Source organism: Varanus komodoensis, unplaced genomic scaffold (assembly GCF_004798865.1).
Source record: "Varanus komodoensis strain SLA01 unplaced genomic scaffold, ASM479886v1 scaffold35, whole genome shotgun sequence".
Classification (NCBI taxonomy): domain Eukaryota; kingdom Metazoa; phylum Chordata; class Lepidosauria; order Squamata; family Varanidae; genus Varanus; species Varanus komodoensis.
This window is the reverse complement of record NW_025335856.1, coordinates 5,366,664-5,385,098: the sequence shown is the minus strand read 5'-3', so window position 1 is coordinate 5,385,098 and position 18,435 is coordinate 5,366,664. Positions and strand designations below refer to the sequence as shown.

Sequence of the window (18,435 nt, the reverse complement as noted above, 5' to 3'; positions counted from 1 at the left end):
TGGAATTTTCTTTTCACATCTTTGTGTGTGTGTGTGTGTGTGAGAGAGAGAGAGAGAGAGACAGACAGAGAGAGAGAGAGAGAGAATGTAGCTTAAATATAACTCAATATTCATCCCAGACAAAAGACCAATATAGAATACTCAGTTCTTTGTGCTAACATTATTATTTAGATATGATACATTATTTCTACCATATTAAAATCAGATTTTTCTTTTGTATCCTGTAGAAGCAGATTACCAGGATACATTGTTGTCTCTGAAAATTAACATAACCATGGATAAGATTCTGAAATGCAGGGCTTGCAATGGACCACCACAGACATTGAATTCGGAGTTTAAGTTCTACTCTAGAGTTCTGGACATGACTCAGGATATTTATTTATTATTTTATTAATTTGTTTGTTGAATTTGCATGCTGAACCCCATAGCTGTGAGGCTGCCTGGGTGGCTTACATTACATTGCATTATGTTAATTAATTGCATTCAGTTAATCAATTGCATTAAATTAATTATAGTGTAGTAATGCACAGATTCTAGGATTTGCATCGATTCCAGTTCACTCATAGCTCATGAGAATGGATTTGGTCCAATTATTCCTGTTTGTTTATATAGCTTTCTAATCTTTGGATACATTGTTCTACTTTAAACACAACCCATTCCCACAAAACCTGCTTCTCATCAGGTCTTCTCAGAGACCTTGCCTCTAGTTCCTGCACTCTCCAGAGATTGAGACAATGTCTCCATGCAAGGAAGGGCACTGCCAAGTGGATTTTTGCTGTGATAATTATACCTGACATTTAAATTACAGCCGAGAATAATTTCATTTAGGTCTTGACTAGAACAATCAGAAAAGAGCAAGGAAATGTGCTAGTGCAGAGGGAGAGAAGCTATCAGTGAAAGTATGTTAACCCAGAGCTTTCTCCGAATTGATTTCTCTCTTACAGGGTTAGGGTAGGGATCTGCCAGTCCAAACCAAATATCTGTTGAGTTTTTGCCCCCTTAAATAGAATCTTCATACATTCCCAAGAACAGGAAGGCTGTACCCTCAACTTTTTCCCAGTTCTACCACCAAATCACTCAGTTGCCTTTCTGCACAAGAGAAAATAACACAGCAGTTCGTTTGATCCATCTCATTGCTTATCCTGGCTTTGCCTCTGAAAGTGAGGCTGTCTTTGGTAAGCCGTGAAGAGTTCAAGATCAGATATAGCACGAGTGCCGTTTTATCGAGTGATGAGAGTTATGGAATCCAATTAGACTGAACAAGCTGAAGTAGGCAATTTTCTATCAAACAGAGGAAGTGATGTGAGCTGGCTAGCTGGGATCAAAGTCAACGGAATCCCCACTCCCCGAGATCAGACATTCTAGTGTGTGAACTGTGCACTAATATCTTGCCCAGCTCACCCACCAAGAAACCTGGTATTGTTTGCGTTACACTATACGTATTGTACCCACCAGGAAATCCAGAGAGGATGAAGAGTGATTTATAAAAGTTTTAACAGATCATATTCAAAAATCCAAATGCTCAATAGTAGTGCTTGTTCAAATAAGAACGTAATGACAGTGCCAATTGTATCTGGATTCCTTGGCCATCAGTTCCCTGTCTCCTGCCTTTCCTTTTAGAATGAATGCTTGTCTAGGAACCTCAGGGTCGCTTAGACAGCAATCCAAGTCCTCCCACACCAGACATTGTCAAAGGGGTGACAGGATACTTTGGATTCCCAGATTTGAGATAGGAAACAGTTTAGAAAGTTCAGTTGATGCAGAATGCGGCCACACAAGTATTGTGTGATCAATTGATAACCAACCAATTGATCCTATCATATAACCATCACACTGCACCAACTCCACTGGTTACTAGTATGTCTTATTGATGTAAGCTGACTTTCTGTCCAGAACAGTGGCCAAGAAATATTTAAATTTAATTATTAATTCATTAAAAGCAGCTTTGTACTCACGTTACCCAGCAAGTGAGGCTACCTGGAGATAATTTATAACTATCCTTTTATTTGTTTGTTTTTGTGCCATACAAAAAACGACCAAACCACATGATAAGACAGACAGACAGACAGACAGACAGACCAATGTTTAAGGTTGGGGAAAACAAATCTATCTTACTAGTTGCATTCATATTATGTATCCTGATATGTTAATACCTAAGAGAACACACTATTTGGATTAACAACAATTGTCCATACACTGGGACAAAGAAACCCCAAATATCCATATATGTATCCATTTGCACCTTGCATCTAAAGGCCATTTAATGAACCTTTTTATAAATTTCCAGCCACCAGGACTATTGAGAGCTTAGTGGCTGGAAATTAAAGACTATAAATAGTCTGGAGAGACTATAAATTAAAGACCATTTATAGTTTTACCCTCCATGATCATACCTACCCTTTGCAAAGCACTTTCATATGCTCAGAGGGCTTCAACTAGTTGTCCTCCCCACAACTATTCTGTAAGGTAAGACAGAACTGAGTCCCATATTGCAGGTAGTGGGACTGAGCCTGGGAGAGAACGGCTTGCCCAAAGCCACGAGCGATTCCATGGCAGGGGCGTGGTTTTCCTCAACCAGGCTGGCTTGAGGCTTGCAAGAGGCAGGTCAGAGGCTCCTTAGGTGAGGAATCCAACAGCCTCCTGCGACAGAAACGCCAAAAATCATCACATTGCCAACGGCTGACTTCCAGCCTGAATGTGATGGTGACATCTTGTGGACACTTTGGGCACTGGTTTGGGAACAGCATCAGTGCAGCTCTGAGCTGTGGAGAGAATGGCAGTTTTGCCCATTACAGTTCAGCTTATGTCTGCTAACCTAAACTCTGTGGACCATCAGAGCATTCTGACTACATTACATTTAGGCCCTGCCTTTTTTCCCGTTTGTAACATGGCTTAGGTGATCCTCCACTTTCCCACTTATTCCATAGGAGCCCCGCCTCTGGAACGCGCTCCCCAGAGAGGTCCACCTGGCGCCGTCGTTATTTGTTTTTTGGCGCCAGGTTAAGACCTTTTTATTCCAACAATATTTTAATAACTTTTAATATTGGTTTATATATGTTTTTAATCTGCAGCCAGGGTGGATCTAAAATTCATTTGTATTATGTTTTATATTGTGTTTTATTTATTTACGTAAGCCGCCCTGAGGCCTTTGCGACAGGACGGCATATAAATATTCTAAATAAATAAATAAATAAATTAAAATAAAATAAAATAAAATAAATATTCTTGCAACCACCTGCATGGCAAGTTAGGCTGAAGGACAAGTGACTGGCCATGGACTAAAAGCTGAGTCTCTCTAGTCTCAGCCTTGCACAGTGGCCCTTAAGCATTTATAAGTGCTAAGCACCCTCCCTACTGCATTAATTCTGAGATTCCTTATTCGCAGGACTTGTGGCTTACCCTTCGGATCCTAAAATTTCATTTTTGCTTAGCTGATTTCACTCTTCCTTGCCATCTCATCTACTCTGAACACCTATCCAATGCCAAGTAAGAATATTAGTCTAAGTACTCTCCTTCTAAGTACTCCTTGACAGAAAGACAAGGAGGTGGCCCCTAGATCAAATCAAGACAGAACTTTTCTTCGAACGACAAAACTGAGGCTGTCGTACTTTGAATAAATCATGAGAAGGCCAGACTCACTGAGGAAGGCAGTCATGCTGGGGAAAGTTGAAGGCAGAAGAAGAAAAGGAAGACCAAACAAGAGATGGATGGACTCCTCCAAGGAAGTCACCTCCTTGGATTTGGAACTGTGAGGCAGGGATGTCATGAACAGGGCGTTGTGGAGGGCTTTCATTCATATGGTCGCTGTAAGTTGGAGATGACTTGATGGCTCATAGCAACAACTCTTCTTCCAGGTTGGAAGTAACTCCCACGATCTTATACAAGAGGCTTTCCGTCCCAGTCCTGTGCTTTGAGATGCCCTATTTGGACATGCCGGGAACTGAACCTGGGCCCTCTTCTAAGGCAAGCATGTGCTTTATCCCCTGAGTGGCAGCTTCTGTTGATCAAAGCCCTGAAAGAAGTGGGTGAGGATGTTTATCTAGCCAGAGAAGTGGAGTGTTTAATCAAGAACGTACCTGTGCCTGTGCAAGCTAAGAGGGAAACAACCTATAAGAAGGCACAGAGATGAAGCTGAGTTAATGGCCAGAACACTGGGAGATATAGAATTTTTTTTATCTAAGCATGGCTAGGATTGAACCCTAAGCATATAAATAGGGAAGAAAAATGTTTCATTCATGAGATGCACCGTGGACACCAAAAGTTCTAGGAGAAGAATTCTCTGGAACTTATTTCAACAGGGAGGAAGGCTGACAAAATAAATTATAGGGCTGCGTTTTCAACCAGTGCTCAAATATGTTTTTTTAATTAATATGTGTGAATATGCTAAAGTTTTTACATTACTTATTACTGGAGAAAATATGCTTTTCATTTCAAGTTATCCAATCTGAAGTTAAGCCTTTGTACATGCAATTCACTGAGAACTGAGTCAAAAGCCTCTGTTTTTAGCTAATAAATTCTCCCCTAGATCAGGGGATGGGGAGGGAGAGAGTGAAATGAATCATATACCTAAACTATTATTGATACCAGCCAAGCAAATAAGTGATCTCCAGCAATACTTCTGGACATGTTCAGAGACAACTTTCTTATTCTAACACCTTCTCATTCAAATGTCCTTGTTACAGCTGGGAGATCGGACAAAGGTCATCTGCTTCAATAAGCATACAAGATCTTTAATGGTCCGGTTTTTTAATCCGAACATCACTGTGTTTGTTTTGCAGGTAACGGCCTTCACCTGTCATCATTTCACACCAGTTTGTTCAGACAGAGGAACAAATTGGTTCCTATGAGAGGGCGTTTTTGCTTTTTGTTCTGTTTTTGAAATCTGAAGTGAAACTTGGCCTCTGATATAAATATAAGACCTTCTTTCTTTTGTAAGCCTACATATTTTCCAGATGGTGGTTCAAATCTCTTTTCAGAAGGAAATTTAGGTGAAAATATGAATATCTCAAAAGGCTTCAGTGTTGAATTTAAAAAAAAAAAAGAGATGGAGAGATGCAGCACTTAGAACTGGGTTCAGACAACATGAATACCCACAATCAAGCATTGAATGGGGTTGTTATTGAACCATAGGTTGCTGAAATGGGCCTTACCATGTTTTCTGAACCCAGCCATGATAGCAAACCATGGTGAACAACCCACAGTTCACAACCCAACAACAGACTGAGTTCTTTTTATGAGTTATTTGTAGTTAACAAGCCACTTTTGGTTAATGCAACTGAGTTCAGAGAATACAAAAACTCATAATTCAACAGCAACCCAAGATCTAACAACAAGCTACATCAACCCACATTCAAGGTTGCATATGGGTTGTCATGTTGCCTGAACTTAGCCATACTCTGGTTTCTTCCTGAATGGAACAAAATCTTAGAAATTTTCCGGGCATGGTGATTTTGAGATTTGAACATGGCTCAAGAACCTTCCTTCCCCGGACAGCACTGTGCCCAGTAGCAAACATAATTCAACATGAGTCTCATCTGCAAAATTAGTATCTTTTAAGAGGAATTGCATCCTCCTGCAAGGCTCATTACTGATGTACAAACCTCTAGGCACCAGAAATCTCCAGCTGTGGAGCCTGGAAGAATCTCCAACAGGGAAGATTGATTTATATCAAGCCAACTTACATCAGAATTTAAATCAGCAAGAAAAAACTGCCAGGTTAAAGGACTCATTTAAATCAAGTTGCCCACTGAAACATTCCCAACCTTTGCTTGAACAGTGCTGCAAGCTATGTTAATATAAAGCTAGATAAAGTATCATTGCCATGGTGTCACCCTGATAAAGCTTTGCTTCTCTTTTTCTCACTCTATACATTTTGCATGCTTTGCTTTTTAAAAATATATAATGGAAATTCTTTTACTCTATTCCCCTAGAGGGTCTTTCTTAAGACCTCAGCCAAGTTGACCTGAGATTAACAGCCTAATTCTACCATGTTTCCCAGAAAATAAGACTGGGTGTTATATTAATTTTTGCTCCAAAAGATACACGAGGGCTTATTTTCAGGTGATGTCTTACTTTTTTATGTACAACATTTATTCATGTACAAAAATCTACATTTATTCAAATACACCCGTTTCATCTTCTTCTGGAACATTGTCATAACTCTCCAAACCCTAAATTGTGTTGCAACGGATGTACTAAATGCATCCATCTGGCTGACGATCTTAACTGGGGCTTATTTTTGGGGTAGGGCTTATATTACGAGCATCCTGAAAAATCATGCTGGGGCTTATTTTCTGGTTAGGTCTTATTTTCGGGGAAACAGGTATACACATCAACTCAGATATACTTCTGTTGAGTCCAGTTGGTCTACTCTTAGGTAAGTGCACACAGGAGTGCATTACTCAGTGCGTACTAAGATTACAAGAAAGTGCATAGTGGATAATTTTGTAATTTTTTTGCTTTCTAGTGTTGCTTCTGCTTGCTTGGCTCCATCTTGGCTCAAAGTAGCAATCAAGAAATGAAATGCACATTCCTGAAAGCAAGACCTGATCATTACTGAGCAGAGAAAAATCTAATTTAATTTTAACGTACTTTAATTATTAAAATGCCCATTTTCATTTGATCTGCTATACAGTCTTTTTCGCATAATTCATGTGCCTCACAGAAGAGCAGCCCTCTTGAATGGCATGGCGTCTTTCCCTGTGGGCCTTTTGTCACAAAAACTGGAAGCTCAGAACTTGCAAGAAGCAAGAGCTGGAGAGAGACTGCCCATGTGTGACCACAGGCAGCTTCCCTCTTCATGACACTCGGAAACAGACAACCAACACAGTGAGCTGTGCCGTCGATGCTTGGAAGCCACTGAATCTTCTGCAGAGCGGGAGAAATGATGGTGGCAGTTTCCCTCCCCTCTCCACCCACTCTGCAATTCAGCTAAATGGCCATTTTCAGCCATCCAGCTGTGGAGCTTTAGAGAAGGAAGGAAGGAAGGCTGCCAGAGCGTGGCCGGGATAACATACATCCTCGTGGGCCTATTCCCCTGCTCTTTCTGCCCCCAGGATGCTCTGGTTCCCCTTCTTCAAGTTTGCCCTTCGAACCACAGAGAAGCAGCCAGCCCCCCCCCCTCTCGCTTAGATATGGGAATCTGAATCTGCCATACCCCATCTAGGGTATAAATTTAGCATGTTTGCTGGCCTGAGGTGCTACTCAACAGGTGTGCATTCATGGTAAAAGCTCATTTTCCCACAGCTTCTGCCAGTCATGTGCTTGGGGGCATTGGCACAATTACCATCAGTAGCACAGCTTGCCATGTTCTGTGAAGCCAGCTTGTTGCCCTGGGTAACAAGCCAGCCAGAGCCCATGGGCTGCTGCACCTTATTATCTGCCCTGCAGTCATGTGAACCATGTCAGGGACTGGGTTCAGAAAACAGGATAACCCACAATAACCCTATATTCAAGGGCTGAATATAGGGACAATTGCTGAACCATGGGTTGCTGTTGCAAAACTAGCTAACAGACTATGGTAAACATCCCACGGTTGACAACCCACAAAAACGTGGCTTCCTTTCCTGGTTGTTCATGATGAAGAAACTATGGCTTGCTAGCACAGCTGCATTTGGGCCACACGGTACCCTCGCTTCCACAACTCATACATTCAACCCATACACAACCCTTGCAATTAGGGGATTGTGTTGTCACATGTAACCAGTGATCTTATTCTGGCTTCTTTGTCCTGAGCTGCTCCAGAATACCAGATCCTGTTCTACTCCCAGGTTTTCATCTCTGAGAATCCTTTATGACAGAGCACGCGTAACATTTTACATGCTAAAGAACTCTGTTTAATTTACAAAGAGGCCTCCATGTGTTGCTTTGATGGAGAGGGCTTGATCATTTCTCACAATTAAATCCTGCGAGCTGCATCCAGTTGCACCGAGGGAATATGCTCTGTCATTTAAATGAGAGGAAGCCTGGGGATGCATCCTGCCTGCCCTGGCACTAGCTCAGTCATAGCTGTGACCACAGGTGACAAAAGGAAGTCAAAACAAAGATGTGAAAGACGAAGTCCTCTCTCGTCTCCAATTTATTTTCCTGGCCCTCGTGCGGTGCAACCTCATGCATGTTCGAAGGGAAAGGAATCCTACAGTTCCCAGCATGCGCCAGAAGCATTGCTGGTTGGGGAATATTGGGAGACACAAGGAATTGCATCTGTACCTTTTCTTTGCTTCCCTTTTCTGCTCCCTCCCTCCCTCTTCCATCTCTTCTGCCTTTTCTTCTCTGCCTTTTATCAGCTCTCCTTAAAGTGAAAATCTCAACGGTAGAGTCCTGCCTCCATCAAAAGCAGTTCTGGCATCAGCCTTCTCCTCAGCCTTCTCCTGATCCCTGAGGAAAACCCTGCATACACACACCCTTTCAGACACCCCCCCCCCGTCTCTCTTGGAGATTTGTTCCCTCCTCCTGGCTGGCATCACCTCCTAAAATCATCATTGGGATAATGCGTTTTGCTTAGGAAATTTGCACCTGAAGGTAAATTTCAGATTGCATAGATTGGCAGCAGTGCTTCTAGCCTTTGGAAAAACACATAGGTCTGACAAAGGCCTCATTTGCTCCACTTTTTTGTTCCAAATCCACCCACTTCCTTTCCTCCCCACTCTGCTTCCCTGGGAGGAAAGACAGATCAATGAAGGGATGGGGTGTAAAACCTATCAGGGGAAAGGAGATAGTAACTGTGGAAGGCGATCTTGGCACAGATAGCTGGCCTTCTGAGCGGTCTCTTCTGCAAAGCCTGACAAACTGGAGCTGCAAGGGCTGATTAATCTTTAATACTGAAGCTGATTGACCAAAAAGGGTTGTGGAGATTCTTTTTTCTTCATTTCCTGGCTGCCCGCGGTTGCACTAAATAAAGAAAGTTAATCAAACAAATTTCAGGGGCCATGCCTTCTAATAAAAGCCCATGTTCTGAGTTTGCAGAGGCTTCCTATACATACATGCATACATATATCATATTTTCATTCAGCAGAGGAAAAAGAGCTCAGTGACAAAAGAAGTTGGAGAAAAGAGGGTGTTTGGCTGAGGCAATTCTTAGCAAGCTGGGTTTGATTCCTGGCAATGATCTGGCTTGAAATGAAGATTTGGGAGTGGGGTGAGCAGGAAAAAGATATCTAGATACATTAGTGTCGCAATCTAACATGCATATGCAAAATGTATTTCTTAAATTGAAACAATACCCATGTCCAACCAGAGGTGCTGTGGCACAATTGGGTGACATACAAATGTTTTAAATAAATGCATACATAAAATAATAAATAATAACCACCAGGCTGACTGGGGCTGGACTGTGGGGGGGAGGTTACCCCCAGGAAGGTTGACCACTGGGGGTTAGTAAAACTATTTAGCCCGAAAGAGCACAGTAAACAGATCAGAGCAGCCTTTGGGAAAAGACCACAAGAGGCCATGCGAAAATAATGTGGTGGGAGGCTCTTTTCACGAGGGGCAAATGAGTCACGGGACCGAAGAAGTAAACTCTGAGGAGTGACTCTGGAGTAGGATGCTGAATAGACAAGTCCCCGCAAAGTCCACACGGCAACTGGATGACATAGAAGCAGAGTCAGAAGGGACCTCCTGGGCCATCTAGTCTGACCCCTGGCTCCAGCCGGCTCCACTCGTGACATGCTGAAGACTGGGACCTGTTGCAAACCCTCTGTGGGAAGAAACTGCCCTGTGTGTTCTTCCCTTTTCCTGAACCCAAGCCCCATAAGCAACAGACAGTGGGGTCGAAAGTAATAGTAATCATACTAATAATAATTCCTGCACAGGGGCTTCTCACTAGGTGCAAACCCCTGAGGATCCGGGTCCCTCCCGTTAGCTTCCCCCATCCCAGTCCATGTTCCAAATATGAGCCGTGCTTGGGCGCCAGCCCGTCAGAGGAGGCAGGACGCTCCTCTGGGGCTGCACTTGCTGCAGGGGAAAGAGGGCAGTGCGGCGGCTGCAGCCAGGGGGCTGCACGTCACACGCATGAGTGTCGCACCAAAAGGTGAGAAGACAGCCTGTTCTGATGCATTAGCCTCTTTTTCCTTCTCGCACAGAGAGGAAGATGCTCGTAGTCAGCCCAGATGTAAACTTGAATGCTTCTCACAAGGGTGGCGTCTGCAAACCCTTTTCTTTTCCTTCCACCAGCACTGGACACAAAGGAAACAATGGTGCCATCTATTGGGGGAGAGTTAAGCTGGCGGGATATGCAGACAGCCTACCCTTCCCCTCCCAGTGGCCTCCCTGCACGCACATCTCCCTTCCTCTGGCGCAAGGCAGAGCATGCCACCCCAGCATGCATGCCCTCAGGGCTCCACAGCCTTCAAGCCCAGAGGCCTGTGGGCAGCCTATGCCCCCGCTGTGGCACCTCCATCCCTAGCATCCTGCTAGTTCTCTAGATGGCGATTTTTGTGCATCCAGATTAAGCAGCAGGGAGAAGTCGGAAGAGGATGGGCCTCTGAGTGGAACTGGCCTAAATCCTTTCCCCCGGACTCCTCCCTTACCCACACCCAGCACACCCCTCTTTCTCCCCTCCAAGGCGTATTTGCAGACTCAGAGAAGGCAGGCAGTTATGGCAGCTCTGAGCAGGGCAAGGCAGAGGCTCGGTCTTCAAAGACGCTGTTCTGAGAGCACAGGATCTCAGCTCAGGGACTCCAAATAACCCCATGGCCCTCAAGAACACCTTAGGAAGGTGTCCTAGATTGATGAACTTATTGGAGTACAAAGCCAAGGACAGCAGGAGCCCTTTGCTGGCATTTGTAGAAAGTTTGACGACAGGATGTGGAGTAGCGTCTTCTGTGGAGATTTTAAACCAGAGGCTGAAGAAAAGCTTGCCAGGCATGACTTCAGCCTCCTGCCTCCTGCCACCAGGCAACAGGTGGCACTTCATATGTCGGAGGTCCCATCTATCTTGAATATGCAATGATTCATCATCAATATAGCAATATAATATGAATGAAATCACACGGTGCAGTTTCATTTTGCTCAGCAGCAAGGTGGGAATCAGAAGGATGCAGCCGCTGTGTGGGAAGCACATTGAAGTGGGGATTAGTGCTGCGAACTGCAGAATGGATGAGAAGCAGGGACAATCACAGAGCGGGGCCCTCTTGGTGACACACTATATATGTAGCTTGTTGTCACTTTTGTGTGGGTGAGAAGATTACGCACTTCACTATGTTTGCAGCTCTAACTTCGAGCCAAAGCACACTCAGCTGACAGCTGAAGGGCATGGCGCTTGACGTGGACAACTATCCATCCATCCAGGGCAGGAGGGGTGTTGCTTGATGTGTGCAAGGGCCATGCACATCTGTGTGCACATACACAGCAGCCCTGCAAATACACCTGTGAAAATGCTCTAGTCCCCCATACATTTTCCCTCCCCTCAACAGGAATAAATACGGCCACTGTGGTCAACCACCTTTTGCAGAGGTGTCACACACGAAGTCCGAAATATAGGGCAGAGCCACGCTGCAACCTCTCCTGACTTCAGGCAAGGTCCCTGGTTAGAGCTAGAACATCTGGAATCAGCTGGTTAAAATGGCTTTCAGATAGGAGGCCAAGTTGTCCAACCTCTTGGCTGCACACCTGGTTCCCTAGCAGGGAATGGACCCAAACCAAGAAACAAAGCAGTGACTATTTTGAAAAATCAGTACTCCTCTGATGTTGCAGTATTTCTTCAGCTTATCTTGCAGCTTTGGTGTGCATTTCCCTGCTGGTGTGCCCACCCATCCGTGTAAGTCTTTTGCTTTGTTCAGTCATTTACACCATGCTACCAACAAAGCAACATGGACTGGAAGAACCAACTTAATGACCTGGCTCACATGCAATGGCAACCCAGAGTATGGGTTGCATATGGATTGTCATTGAATCGTGGGTTATTCTTGAGTCATAGTTGGTTGTTACCTGCAAGCCTCACATTATGGTTTAACTATGCATTGTTGGTCATTAACAACCCAGAGTTCACCACCCAAACAGGGTTCTCGTCCATTATTGTTAAACCAATGTAGGGTTGTTGTTGAATTGTGGGTTGCTCTTGATTCATGGGGGCTGTTGCATGCGTAGCCTACACTGGTTTAACCATGGGTTGTGGTCGCATGTAAATCAGGCACTGTAGAACAGGGACTGGGAAGATATGCAGCATAAAGGTCCCATCTCTTTCTACATAACCTCCCAGGGCTGACATAGCTGACGTAGGTGCGGCCAAAGCTTCCACACACTGTTGTTTTCACCTCCTGTTGGCCTGTCTTGAGCATCATTACTTATGCTCTATAATAACTTGCCTTCCCCTGTCCAAGATGTGAGGAGGGGGAAGGAACCATGAAGCAAAATTATTATTGTGAGCCGCCCTGAGGCTTCGGCGAATGGGGTGGCATAGAAGCCTCCTAAATAAATAAATAAATGGGGCATGCAGGTGAGAAAGAGGCAGTAGACTAACAAGGGAAATGCAAGATCCTGGGGCAGAAATGGGACTGTGATCCCACATTCATAAGGGCTCGGAAAAATTCCTTTTTGAAGCAGAGTGTGAGGGAGTTTCATTCAGGAAGCTGTAAAGTGGTGGAGAAAATCTACATGGAAAAGAGGGGGATGTGGCTGCACTGGATAGGTGTCCTTGCATACTGGTGCAGAACCTCTAAAATAACAATATTGCATAATTTAGATGCATTCCTGCTTTCCTAAGGACTCAAACACCTAGATCTCTTTGATGATTTGTTATGTGGGAGAGAAGTTTCCCTTTTGAGCTAGCAGTCCCTTTGGATCAATTACAGGAAGGGTGCCAACACAGGGAATGATGAAACAAAGCTTTCTGTTGCAAAGCTGCTCAGGATGTGTCCCACCTGCCTGGAATGACTGACGGAGAAACAAGGCATGGCGAATTGCTGAGTGGCCATCCCATGTCAGGAGTAACAGGCCAGCTAGCTACCCATTGTGGCTTATTGTGTGAACTCATCCAATGGCTGGACCTTCTCCCACGAGATTCTGTGAATGAGGTGGAGCAGTGGCATGCTGAATCCTTCAACTGAAAGCCCACCAGCATGGCCCCGGCCACCTCTTCCATCATCAGGTCATTTCAGATGGGCCATCTGGTGGGTCACAGGCTTCCCACCACTCCTGCAAGATACCCTTTCATCTATGCTTCTGTTACCTCTGACTGCACAGCGCAGACTCAACACAGGCTCGAAGGATGAGCCTGCTGGGGGCATCTTCTCAAATACATCCGAAAAAGAGGAGACTGGATCCATGTTTGTGCAGGTAAGACACATTCCTGTGTGAAGCATCCGCTGTTTGCTTTGGACGCCTTTCTCACTGGCATGCTAATGAACACTGCGTGCCCCTAGCTGAACTCTAAGCATCTGTGAACAGGCTGATCTGACCAACTCATGCTAATAAGCAGAAAATTTACCTCCATTTAAAAAAGGAAGGGGCATCTTTTGTGTATGCACAGAGACTGAGTCTGTTAGGACATCCCAGTGCAATGTGCTACTGAATTTGCAGAACACTTCTACCAATCTCCCCATGAGAAACCAGCCGGGAAGGAAATGGGGGGAGCCACGCTAAAATCCATCACTAAAACGCTCTCTAAATCTCTGTTGTACATGTTCCTAATAGTTACTGTGCCCGAGCTGAACATGCAGTGCATAGACGAAGAGTCATCTGGTGAATTTCATTTCCCTTTTGTTCATGGAAATAACAAATGCAGATTTCACTAAAGTCTGGCTCAGTAGGTATAGATTGTGTGTTTACCTTTTTTCCAATGGCTCACTAAGATCAGCTTGCAGCAGAAATCCGGAGAAGAAAAGTGCATGCAGGACCCAACTGTATACCGTTCCAGACAAGTATTTTAGCTCCAGGAACCCCATCTGGATTTCCCCAATCTGAGACGGCTTATCCATTTTCTGAGCCCCCAGACCTCTACGTATAAGATTACTCCCCTGACCCTTTTTAGCACTGGGTAGTCACCAAAAAGATATTTGAAAAGGTAATCTAACTAGACATGGTTTCTTAAATACAGAAGCTCAAACCACACGCTGATGGTGGACAGAAGAGGGAAGTGTTCTCCAACATCCTGTTACAAACCCACTGCACAAACACAGCTCTTCATTTTGGCAATTTTGGTTAACATTTGCAGAACACTGAAGAAAACAGAAAATGGATCTTCCCCTAAGTCCACATTCAATCAAAATTCTTGACCGTTGTGTGCAGGATATTCCATGTGTCGATGCAAATACATGTTGATTGTTTTAATACTGAGACCATGAGCAGAAGATTTAGATAACTTACCAAAATCATCCAATCTTCTTTTTGGATGAGTGCACAAATATAAAACATGAATAGTGTTCTGCTCTTTGAAAATGCAAACAAGGTTTTAACTAAGGAATAGAAAGCTTGGTTTCTCAAGTCAGGACATCAGTGGAAGGAAATGTTTTGCATCAGTGACAGAACAAGAACAGCAAATGCAGTTGCTTTTTCTGCTGTTTGCTTGAGGGCCACTCTTTTCACTCTCCCTGCTTTCTGCAAAGCCATCTACCTTCCATCACTTTCCATAGCATAGTACAAAAGTCAGCCAGCTGGCCCAACGTCTTTGCAATAAGTCCATGTTAATAGCTTTACTTTCCCTCTCACACAGTAACTTTGATATTCCAAGGAGAGAGACATGTATCAGAGAAAATGTTTGAACTCCCACATGGACCTCTCTTAATCTGATTCCTCTCAGAGGAAATCATGCAACAGATCCTGATCAAAATGCCCCATTCCTCATCTTAGGTTAAAAGCAAAACAAGACTGAGAAGCAAGAGCTCTGTACCTGGATTCCACACCAGAGGCCGGGGACCCCAGTTCCAATCTCTCAAGTGTGCAAATTCCACCAGCTCCAGTCATGCTGTGCCAGGCCGGTATGTGATCCCCAGGGATGCTTAGCTGAAACGCTTATAGTACTACTGGGCAGCTTACCTTGTGCGACTCTGAAAGGCACTCATTCATCCAGGCAACCTGGGGACGTCCTGTCAGAAACCATCTAGAGGAAAACTTCTCATAGTATCTTCCCCCTCTGAGTTAAATCCCAGCCATGTGTGAAGAGGTGAAGCTGGCTGAAACGTGGAGGCATGCAGAGAAAGATAGTTTTCTGTGGGCAGGCAGGCACCAGATCCTCCAGGGTATGAGCTCAAACCACAGGCTGCTGGTGGACAGAACAGTGAGTCGTTCTCTAACATCCAGTAGCAGATCCACCTTTCACTGCCAAGAACACCCTCTGCCTGCACAAGAGCTCTTGATTTCGTTAACTCTCAGCTGACTGAAGGATGCAACCCAGCAGCGTGTGTTGTTCTTCGTGAAGAGCATGCCTCTCCCTTCCTTTTTCCAGAGCACACTTCGATCCATCTCCTTGAAGATCTTCTTCTCAGGATGCTGCAGCTTTCAGTACTGTGATCTAAGAAAAATAAGGCAATAAAAGAGATTTAAAGGGGCTTTGACAGAGAGCACAGCCAGCCCTGCTGAGCAAACATACCAAGCCATGGCTGATAAGGTCTGGCTGGAAAGCTATTATTAGAAAGGTGCAGCCTAACAAAACCAAATCCTCATCTTTTGTATCTAACAGTCGGGAGGAGGGGGAGGGAAAAACGGGGGTGGTTCCAAAAGCGAGAGGGGTCCGTGTATTTGGGACAGATTCTTTCAAGGACAATCATTTTCTTCCAACTGCTTGAGGAATATGATTGCCCAGGTGACTGCTGGACTCACCATGTGGTGGCTGGGGAGGTATGGATTATATCCAGAGGGCACATTTTCCCCCTAATACTGTTCTGTTGCCCTTCATGAGCTCTTCAGCAATTTGGCCATGCGGTAGAGGTATTAGGTGAAAGAGCCACAGGTTTTGAAATATCTTAAGGCACTGGATGGGGTTCCATCTCTCTGTAGCCTAATGGAGCATGATCTGGCCAGTAGCCAGACTGGAGAATGCCCAGGAATGGCCGGTGCACCAGGCTAGCTTCCTTAAAGAATGGGCTTGATGCCATTGCAGAAAAAGCAAACAGAAAGGTCTGTCTTCTTTCTAGCCCAACTTATTCTATTAATGGAACAGCTTATTCCATTAGAAGCATGTACATTCGTATTTTTAAAAAATCAATATTTTATGTTATTTTTCAGGGCTAAAATACCATAAGAAAACATAGAACATCTTAAAAATAAATTCTTTTATAGAGTATAAACCATGCATTATTTCCCCAGCAGAATCCATTAATATTTTGCAATCACATGCACTGTTTTCTACATGGATTTCACCAGGTAGATGATTCCAAACAGCCCCAGGAAATACTCCTCAGAAGTACCATATATACCAGTGTATAAGGTGGCTTGTGTATAAGAAGAGGCTGGGGTTTTCTGGCCATCTGTTGAGGATCCTTTTATATGCAAGTATCTATGGGTATTGGTCAACTTGAAGCTTTAAACTCTTGTGACATCACATTACCATATTCTAGCTAATAGTCAGGTTACCCCTCCAGTTTGGAGGCCGACAGCAGTCTGCAAAGGGGCTGGCTGGGGTCAGTCAGGAGGGCTGGCCAGTGCTGCAGACAGGTGTGGGGAGCCGGCACGTGAGAGGGAGGAGGCTGGCACGGCAGCGCTGTGTCTCTCTGCAGCACCGGTGCCACAGCTGGCCCAGAAATGAGTGCCACCCCCCAGCAAGGGCAGGATGGGTGCCAGGCTCAGGTCTGGGCCTGCAGCCAGATGAAAGACTCACAGCATAATGCAATGTGCAACGAGCTGGGCATCTCCAGTACCATGAAGAAGGGTTTTAAAAAATGATTATTAATAAAAGTGATCTTGTGAATACAATCATCTTTATTATCTATCACTTTTAATGATGAATATACTATGATGAAAATTTTTCTCCTTGCATATAAGACAACCCCCTCCCCCACCACCAGTTTTTGCCCTGCTATTTCCTGTTTCAAGGGTCAGTCTGTGCTGTATTAGATATAGAAGGCTTGGCCTCTCAGGTCACAGCTCTGTTTTAACACACGCACACACAATCTCTTCTGTGGCTTGGCACAGTCACTCAACATTGGCTTTAGGGTGCCTGGCGAGCAGAACTTTTCCTTCTGACATTGTGCATTTCACCATCCAAATCCTTGCCTCACCACAAGAAAAACAGAACAAGACCTGTTTTTCTCGTCCTCCAAGGAATCACCCCACATATTGGTTAAATGTGGTTATTCATATTCAGATAGTCAGAATTCTCAGTTGCTTAAAGTAAATATTCTTTCCCATCCAAAAAAGTACAACTGAAATGTCTCACCTGGCCTTTCTGCCCACACATTTACTGCCATGGGAAGGAGAGGCATGTTATAAAAAACAGATAGCCCTTTCTCCCACACTGACAAATCCCTCTTTTTACACAGAACTGACCCTTGTTCTTCAGCAGCTTCAGACCTGAGTATTTTAATACCACCTTGAAACTAAAAAATCTCTACACATTAGTGCAGTGACATTTACTCTCAAGAGTGCAAGCTCTACATATTGACCAACGCCACAGAAGAAAACCCACTGCCTCCAGCTGTATATTTAAGGCAGAGTATTACAGAGAAAAGTGTGTATAGTCAAAGCTATGGTTTTCCCAGTTGCAATGTATGGCTGTGAAAGTTGGACCATAAGGAAGGCTGAGCGCTGAAGAACTGAGGCCTTTGAATTGTGGAGGAGGAGGAGGAGTCTTGACCGCAAGGCGATCAAACTGGTCAGTCCTAGAGGAGTTCAACCCTGACTGCCCTTTAGAAGGTCAGGTATTAAAGCTGAAGCTCAAAGACTTTGGCCACCTAATGAGAAGGAAGGACTGACTGGAGAAGACCCTGATGCTGGGAACGATTGAGGGCAAAAGCAGAAGGGGATGGCAGAGGCTGAGGTGGCTGGATGGGGTCACTGGAGAGGTGGGTGTGGGCTTCGTTGGATTCCGAGGGATGGTGGAGGACAGGAGAGCCTGGAAGAATGTTGTCCATGGGGTTGTGATGGGATGGACATGACTTTGCAACTAACAACAACAGTTGCAGAGAAAAGGGAGACTACGTAAGCTGTGTTGCTTTATTGGGGAGATATTCTAAATTGCCTGGAGATATCTGCATTTCTTCCCTCAAACCAAGCCATCCTGACTGCCTTCAGATCACAATATAACTCACTCTCAAGAACTGAGTATGGGTTTAGAGTTGAAACTGAACTGTGGGTTGTTCTTTAAACATGGGGTGTCATGTTATCTGAACCCAGCTATTCTACCGTAGGGTTCTGAACAACCCACAGTTCAGAAACCAACAACACACCATAGGTTGATTGTGCTTAACAAGCCATGGCTTGTTAGCACTGCAGGGTTCAGACATCACATTTCAGCTACAACCCACAGATCAACAGCCCAGACCTGACCTATGTTTAGCTCTTGAA

At 44.5% G+C, this 18,435-nt stretch overlaps 1 protein-coding gene across 5 annotated transcripts in view; it reads right to left on the bottom strand.

Moving 5' to 3' along the window:
* The window catches only part of GRAMD1B (GRAM domain containing 1B), a 167,484-nt gene extending 152,237 nt beyond the window's left edge, over positions 1-15,247 (bottom strand). For all 5 annotated transcript variants that reach the window (XM_044439525.1, XM_044439527.1, XM_044439526.1 and 2 more), the window contains exon 1: positions 14,971-15,247. In XM_044439525.1, coding sequence (XP_044295460.1) covers positions 14,971-15,000 — 30 coding nt within the window. In that variant the 5' untranslated portion in view covers positions 15,001-15,247. The remainder of the gene's footprint in view (positions 1-14,970) is intronic.
* Between the last annotated feature and the right edge of the window lie 3,188 nt (positions 15,248-18,435).